The sequence below is a fragment of the Heterocephalus glaber genome, unplaced genomic scaffold (genome assembly GCF_053883595.1).
Source record: "Heterocephalus glaber isolate CG9 unplaced genomic scaffold, H.glaber_assembly_v1.0 deba00001532, whole genome shotgun sequence".
In the NCBI taxonomy this organism is placed as follows: Eukaryota; Metazoa; Chordata; class Mammalia; order Rodentia; family Bathyergidae; genus Heterocephalus; species Heterocephalus glaber.
Genome location: NW_028258330.1, coordinates 35,007,158 through 35,015,727, shown reverse-complemented (window position 1 = coordinate 35,015,727; position 8,570 = coordinate 35,007,158). Strand labels below are relative to the sequence as shown.

Below are 8,570 nucleotides of genomic sequence, written 5' to 3'. Positions count from 1 at the left end.
ATGACATGTTGAGACATAACTCCATTTTGGCCTTTAGTCACAGTGAAATCCTCAATAGTCCAGTAATGTCGTGATGCTGCAGGACAAGATTACACCAGCTGAAGATATTCTGGGAGGAACAAAATCTTCATCTGCACAGTTCCTTGTGGTTCTAGCATTTCTGAGGCCACTGCTGTTGTTGCCTTCTGAATCCCCTTTTACATTTGTTACTATTCTAATGTAGATGTGTTGAACTCTTTTCTCTGAGTGACCTTTTACATTTATTTCCCAATGTACTGAACTCTCTTCCCTGTCATCTGCTACATTTATTACTCCTGATATACTAAATAAAGGTGTGGCAAACTCAGGGACTTTTGTCTTTGTTGTCCAGAGCAGCACTGATCAGACACAAAGCTCAGATTCTTCTCTGAGTCTCAATTTTTCTATCTTTTAAGTTAATTTCCCTTGTTCTGGCCTGGCTCACAGGAGATTAGGACTTAATGCAGAAGTTCTAGTAACATCCCATTTCCCTATTACCTACACGTTAAGTGTCCCTGCAGTTAAGACCTCTAGACTTCTATGCATCTCTTTCAGGTGACTAGGAAAAAATAAGATCAGTGCATCAAATCTAGAGATTGTCTATTTGATTTTGAACCCTGTCTGTTACAATTATTATTTTATTTTTGATGGAAGGTTGTATTTTTGAGAGAGTTGTCACCTGAATTAATTTCTCATTGATACAACTACATTAAGGTAGTGATAAACATATAATGAATGCACCCTATGTGATTAACATGTTATGAATGTATAAAGAACAAAATAAAATTTAAAAATCATTATTATTAGTAGTAATGATCAGGTTTATCTTCATAAATTTTAATTAAATTGTTCTGTTAAATAAAGTTATCCCTTTTCTATTTGTATGTCAGGACACAATATTTGTATAATTATATGCATGTATTTGGAGAGCAATAGCAAGCTGTCATTTATTTCTGATTGTCTGGAGTCTCTACATTGCTTGGCATACAGGAAGTGTAAAAAATTAAAAGGAAACAAAAAGACAGGCTTTTTGGAGATATAGAAGTGGCTCAAACAGTGAGGGGACTATAGGAATAGGAAGTAAAGAATCAAAATGATCAAGTTATGCTTTATAAATATGTAAAAAATTCCTAAAATAAATGAAAATATTATGCATTGTAAACATTTTCTAATTTCAAAAAAGGTTGGTCTGTACGTCAGTGGTTGAGCATTTGTCTACCATGTGGGAAGCACGGAACTCAATTCCCAGCACACACAGAAAAACAATGTTAGAGAAGAAGAGGAAATATCTGTGTTAAGCATTGACTAGACTTTTCTTTGGTTCACAAAAATTTGCTTCAACACACTGGATGCTTTCCTGAATGTACGTTCATCCCTTTTGGGAATGTTGCATTAAACTAAGGACAAGAAAAATAGGTTTTGTTTGAGTCTGTGTGATGGACATAGTCCTATAATAAAATGTTATTAGTACTTGTTTGGGTACATAATGCATACATTCATCATGGGGAATTGGGACATATACATGTCATATTTTCCTCTTTTTTACATCTCCTTTCCCTGTTCTCCATTTTCTCTCCCTCCATTCCAATATCTGCTTTCCATTTCCAAAAATTCTACCTCCCTGTTTCCAATTATCTATTATTTCTTGCTCTTTAAATTATTTATTCTTGGCTTTCTCATGCAGGAGAATTCATGTGGAATTCAAATTCCTGTGTCTTAGTTATTTCATTTAGTGTTAAAGTCTCAAGATGCATTCATGTTCCTAAAATCATGCAAATTTATCCTTCTTTAAGGCTGAAATATATCATATATAATATATCACATTTATTTATCTAATCATTTTCTCATACACATATCCACAGTGTGAAATCAGCATGGGGGTCATCATAGTGTGCATCACAGAGGCAGTCATGCTTCCTTGAGAAGCAAGGGTCACAGCAGAGCTTAGGTTCATTTTCCACTATCCCTTCAACTCTTGGTCCCCTTCCCACTTGCAAAAGATCTATCTAAATTTTTCCTATAATGCATCTTTTATTTTTCTCTATAAATTATTTGTATTATGGATTTCTCACATATAAAAGTTGTACAATACTTTACATTCTGTGTCTGATTTATTTCACTTAGCATTATGTTCTTGAGGTACATCCATATTCCTACAAATGACTCGTTTATCACTTTTTGTCAGAATAGTACTGCATTCTGTGTATATACCACATTTTATTTACCCATTCATTTGTTAATGAACATATAGTCAGCTTCCAAGATTTCATTCTTATGAATTGTGCTGCTATAAACATATACCACTATAATATAACATTTATAGTTCTTTAGGGGAGATACCCAGAAAGATACAGCTGGATCAAATAGAATTTCTATTTTCAGGTTTTTGAAACATCATACTGATTTCCATAGTAGTTTTATTAGTTTATATTCCCACTAACAATATAAAAAGATTCTCCTTTTCCCTGAAGGTTTACCAGTATTTATTATTTTAAGTTCTTGATGTTACCTATACTTACTGGTGTAAGATGGAATCTCCATGCTATTTTGATTGTCATATCCCTAAAGACTAATGATGAAAAACAAATTCTCGTGTACTAATAGGCCTTTAAAACTTTTTTGAGAAGCGTTTTTCCATTCCCATTGCCCATTTTTTATTGGATCCTTTATTTTGAGAGGTTTAATTTTTCTGAGCAGATGCAATTAGGGCCATTGAAATTTGTAGTAATAGGATTGTAATTGTAAGTTTTTTGTTCTGTGTATATGATTACAAAAATGATAAAAGGCAGAAAGAAAAGTAGAAAATATATATAAATGACAGAAGTGACTAGGACACACCAGCATAACCTGGGTAGAAGAGGAACCCATAACTTCTTGGGGACCAGTATTTTCCTTTTGTCTCTTTCTTCCATTAGTGTTAGTAAATCCTTAGAGAATAGGGTGGCATAGAACAATTGACTAATTATAAGCTCGGTGCATTGAACCTCCAAAGTCATATAATTGCCAATGTTCAGCTTGCACCCCCAACCCTTCAGTTTGTTGACTCCACTCTGGTGACCTTCACAACTGTGTCCAAGCTGCATGGTTGTCTTCATCACTTCATCAGCAAGTTCCTATCTGACTTTGCATTAATTTCAATCCTGAGAACAGAATCTGAGGATTCAAGAGACAGCAGGCATAAGAGACCCTTTGGATCTACTCTCCCTGATTATGACCCAGCAGAGAAACAGCATCACCTGGTAAGTGCACAGGTGCCTCAGGGATATAGAAAACATCCATTAAGTATGGTTTTATCACCTAAAGGTCAAACATGACAGTTTGGGTAGCCAGATGAAAAGGTGCAATTATGAAAAGTATTTGTTATGAGGAATGGAAATTGTATGTTTTTTATTTTACTGGAAAAACAGAATCATTATTTCAAATTTTCCTTCTATACAATTTGTTTCTATTCCCCATTAGTGTCTCACTCATAGTAGCAGAAAATGTGTTCTTGTGCAGTGTTCTTAAGGAATGAAAAAGGATGATGAAGGTGATGATAAAGATGTAGAAAAGACAGTGAGCATCACATCTGGAACTGGTTCTGAGGGCTTCCTGTACTCCAGGGACTGAGCAATGAGTTCTATGCTGCCTGTTTCATTTCATTGATTTTGTCTTCCTATATGATACGTGCCTATATTGTTATTCCTTATAGTAAAAAGAAGAACCTGTTATTTTAATGAAATTTTCAGTGGGCTGTTAGGTAGGAAAATGTTAAGCCACATTTGAATAGGGCTGTCAGATTACAGACACGGGGCATCAAAAGAGAATTAATCCTGGCAGGTTGTCCCCATAATGACACAAGCAGCCATATCCCTTCCTTGTCATTCCAGGAAGACATCCCTTGTTCACCTTCTTTGGGGATTCTTGATAGGTCCCAGAGCCGAGCAGTGGGAGACACTAGTTGTATCCAACATAGGAAAAGCAGATGTGGATCACTGATAAAGATCACAGAAAGAGTACATACTTCATAATTCAGCACAGATTTCTCATCTGCCACCAGGGCAAGGTATTCTTGCAGCATCTCACATAGTTTCCCCCACATGCAATTATATCACCCAGTCTTAAATGGGGCTGTGTCATCTTGATTTCATTTCCACTTAAGAAGTGAGAGAGTTAAAAATGTACCTCGAATGCAATTGTGGTTAAGATCGCCGAGCCTCTGCTTAAATCTTTCTGTGAGTTGGGGAAAATTGAAAAATTTTAATACATTGAACAGCATCAGTCAATTTAATCCTTTTAACCTCATGTATATTTTTTAATGCAGATCAGGTTTTTAATATCTCTGAAGCAGCATTTTATTTTTCATGTTAATTTCTAGTTGCAACAACATCACTAAAGATATATATATATGTGTGTGTATATATATATATATATATATATCTCCATATGGGATATATATGTCTAACATCAGAGCAAAATAAAGTTTAATTTGAATTAATATGAATGACAAGGATAATCTTCATACTCATATGTCCTGTGACCTGAAATTATTGTTTTCCTATTTCTGTAGTAGTTCATTTTATCTGTGTCACTATAAGTATACGTACATGTTTGGAGAGGAATTATTTGCTGCCCTTTACATCCAACTCTCCGGAGACCACACATGGTTTGACACAAAAGAGGCATCAAAATGAAAAGTTCTGGGTGCCGGGGGTCTAGCACAGTGGTTCAGCCACCTGCCTTGCAAGCGCAAGGTCCCAAGATCAATCCCCAGTACCAAAATAAATAAATAAATATATAAATAAATAAAATAAAAACTCTGCTAAACACTGAGTGGATTCTTCCTTGAGCCACAGTAAATGTCTTTACTCAGCATGACATAAACATGCTTTGTGAACTCCCATCAGAATATCCATTCCTTTCTGGGATATCCCATAGATAAAGAGGCAAGGTAAAATAGCTTTGCCAAAATATATCATGTAAATGTACAAATCCCCAATGATGAATGTCATTGTATTGTATACCTAAAATGTACCAATAAACTTAATGAATATAAAAAAGATAAAATAGCTTTGGTTTATATCTGCATTATAGACAAATGGGCCCTATTATCCATTTGGTTTTATAATGGATACATCCATTACTGAAAATCATGGCAAAGAGATTCATGAGTTAAAAACTATAGTAGTGACCAGGTGAAATGTATGCCTTTGGCTGAGATGAAGTCTAGAGCTTCATATCATTCCAGGCTCCACTGCGATTTGAATGCAGTTTGCTATGCTTCTCAGTAATCTTCTTACTTGCATGATAAAATGCTTTATTTTAAAAACAAAAACTCACAATGACTAATAACTAACTTCCTCTAGTGGCCACATGTGTGGAGATGAGGGTTATCCTCCTTATTTTCACCAAGTATTATGAGCACAGAGAAGAGAGATTTGCACACATCTGCATATGGCAGCAAGGCAGCAACACAGGACTAATGTTCATTCCCCAGCCCCCTTTCCAAGAAACAGTCTCCTCCACTGAACTAAAATGTAAATGATTTTCCCAATAAGGTGATGAACTTTCTTTGATTTTTGTCATAAAGAGATCATGAATGGACAGACCGCAGGGGTATTTTGAAGGGATTTCTCAAAAATAAAAGGATATAAATGATCATGACTGACTTTTGGTAGGGGGAATGTGTAAAATTTTACACATAATATATATTAGAAATCAGAGAAATATCTCACACCAATATATTTTGCATAGGTTTCCACTTATGTGACAGAGTGGCACAAGAATTTTGAAGACTGATATAATAATAAACTTAGATGTTAAATGAAGGTTCTACTTGTAATGGTTTGCATTAGTTAAAGGAAATGTAAATACATTTGTGTATGTAGCCCACTCTCAGGGAAAAGAGATTTGTGTTGTTTACAACTTACTTAAGTTTTAGATAACATTTAGGTAAGTTTTTAAGAAAATTCTGATTCATAAATCAATTATCACCTGAAAACTGTAACAGGAAAATTGATTCATGAAATTCATAACAGACTCCTTTGAGGACAGGTTAGCAAGGGAATGGAATTATAGAGAGATACCACCAATTCAAATTTCATAGGGAATTGCTCGTCTCTAAAAATATTAGTTGAGATCTAAACATAATTAAATATTTATAGAATAATATGTGGAGAGCTAATGTTAAAGGATCATCTTATTAATTCAAAGAAATATTCTAAGACAATAGCTCTCAACCCTGATATAAGGAAGGAATCCAAAAACTCAAAATAGTGGGAATGTGATTAAATTTATTGATCTGAGTCTAGGGTGTTTGAATATTTTAAAATCTATCTATCTATCTATCTATCTATCTATCTATCTATCTATCTATCTATCTGCAAGTAGGTGATAATCACCAGTGACGTAAATTATTGTTTAAATGTTTTCATACAGCAACCATACAAATTAGGTGATTGTTGTACTCATTTTACAGATGAAGGGGAATTACAATTTTTACAGGTGTGTTCACTCCATTTCATGTACTTAATCTTTTGTACATGAGCTTCCAGGTGTTTTAACATTATTTCATGTACTTCTACTTCGCATTTTTCTCAAATAAATTACAGTGTGAGCTGACTGAAAAAGTGTGTAAGTTTCAGTATTTAAAATAAGAGAAATGCTAATCATGTACCAGAAAATACTGCTGTGGAAAATCTGTCAATAGAATTAAAAAGCCTTGAAATCAGCCAGGGGCTTTGGACTTTCCTAGTTTCTCAGGTTTTCCACTGGACGTGGAGGATTTAGTATCTTAAAAACAATGAGGCATGCTACTCTATAATACAGAGTCAAAAAAAGAGCAAATAGCTAACAGTGACATTGTATGGGATGATTGAAATAAATATGTATAAAATTTAAAATGCAAAACATCAGGCATTCTTATCCCTTATTGTTTCTAATCATTGACAGACACAGTATGCACTAAGGCCACATTCCTTGTTATTATGTAATCAGATTCTATATGTTTATTTGAACTTGCTTTATATTATTTAATATGTTTTAGACAATATGGAAGTTACATATTAAATAATCTATGCATAGCAAAATCGATGTGAGCTCTTATATCTTTGAAAAATAGAAATAAGAAAATCCCTATAATGATGAAAATTTCTGGGAGTTAACTGGCTCAATACTACATATTTTGATTATGAATAATTAACTTCAATGTTCATATCATGCAGTCCTAGATATTACACTAATTATAAACACCGTAATTCAAGATAATTTGTACCATTTTCTGAGAAGAAAATAAGGTATATTAAATGCTTTTTAATTTTCTTCCAATAGAATCACATATGTTTTTTAAAGAGTTGCCTGTATATTACTGGATCATAGAATTCAAAACTCAAATGTTCTAACATTTCCACTACAGTGTCTGTAATTTAGAAGTGCACAGAAGGACAAGGGGAACAAATAACCCAGTAATGAAAGAGCTCATGTAGATTGAATTTGTCACCACTGATTGATATTACTGAGGTTTATGGACTTTATGTGGGAATACTTTGCTTAGGAATAATTGATTCCTAACATATAGTCTTTGGCACTATTTAGTGGTTTCATTTTCCTAATGAATTTTCTTTTTGAAAAGGTGTTCAAGCATTATCAAAACATATAATCTAACAGGAGTCTCAGAATTCCAACTCATGGGCTTCTCAGATGATCCAGACCAGCAGCCCAACCTCTTTGGACTGTTCCTGTCCATGTACCTGGTTACAGTCCTTGGGAATCTGCTCATCATCCTGGCTGTCAGCTCTGACTTCCACCTCCACACCCTCATGTACTTCTTCCTCTCCAACCTGTCCTTGGCTGACATCTGTTTCATCTCCACCACAGTCCCAAAGATGATTGTGGACATCTCAACTCAGAGCAGAGTCATTTCCTATGTGTACTGCCTGACACAGATGTCTCTTTTAATCCTTTTTGCAAGTATGGATGACATACTCCTGACTGTGATGGCCTATGACCACTTTGTGGCCGTTTGCCACCCCCTGCACTATGCAGTCATTATGAACCCTAGCCTTTGTGTCTTATTACTTTTGTTTTCTGTCTTTGTTAGCCTTTTGGGCTCCCAGCTACACATTTTAGTTGCCTTGAAATTTACCTGCTTCAGGGATGTAGAAATTGCTAATTTCTTCTGTCATCCTTCTCAAGTCTTTAACCTTTCATGTTCTGATACCTTAATCAAAACCATGGTGACATATTTTGCTGGAGCCATATTTGGCTTTATTCCCATGTCATTGATCCTTTTCTCCTACTATAAAATTGTTTCCACCATTCTCAAAATCCTTTCATCAGGTGGGAGGTACAAAGCCTTTTCCACATGTAGTTCTCATGTGTTGGTAGTTTGCTTATTTTATGGAACTAGCATTGGAGTGTACCTTGGTTCATCTGTGTCATATTCTCCTAGGAAGGGTATGATGGCCTCGTTCATGAACGCTGTGGTCACTCCTATGTTGAATCCTTTCATCTACAGCCTGAAGAACAGGGATATTAGTAGCACCTTGAGGAGGATCTACAGATGGCGAATATAA

General features: G+C 34.9%; 1 protein-coding gene across 1 annotated transcript; it reads left to right on the top strand.

The window, feature by feature from the left end:
- The first annotated feature begins 7,646 nt into the window (after nucleotides 1-7,646).
- Nucleotides 7,647-8,570, top strand: LOC101706857 (olfactory receptor 7E24-like). The gene has a single exon (XM_087188572.1). It carries the CDS (start codon nucleotides 7,683-7,685, stop codon nucleotides 8,568-8,570), a length of 888 nt encoding a protein of 295 aa, XP_087044698.1. The 5' UTR covers nucleotides 7,647-7,682.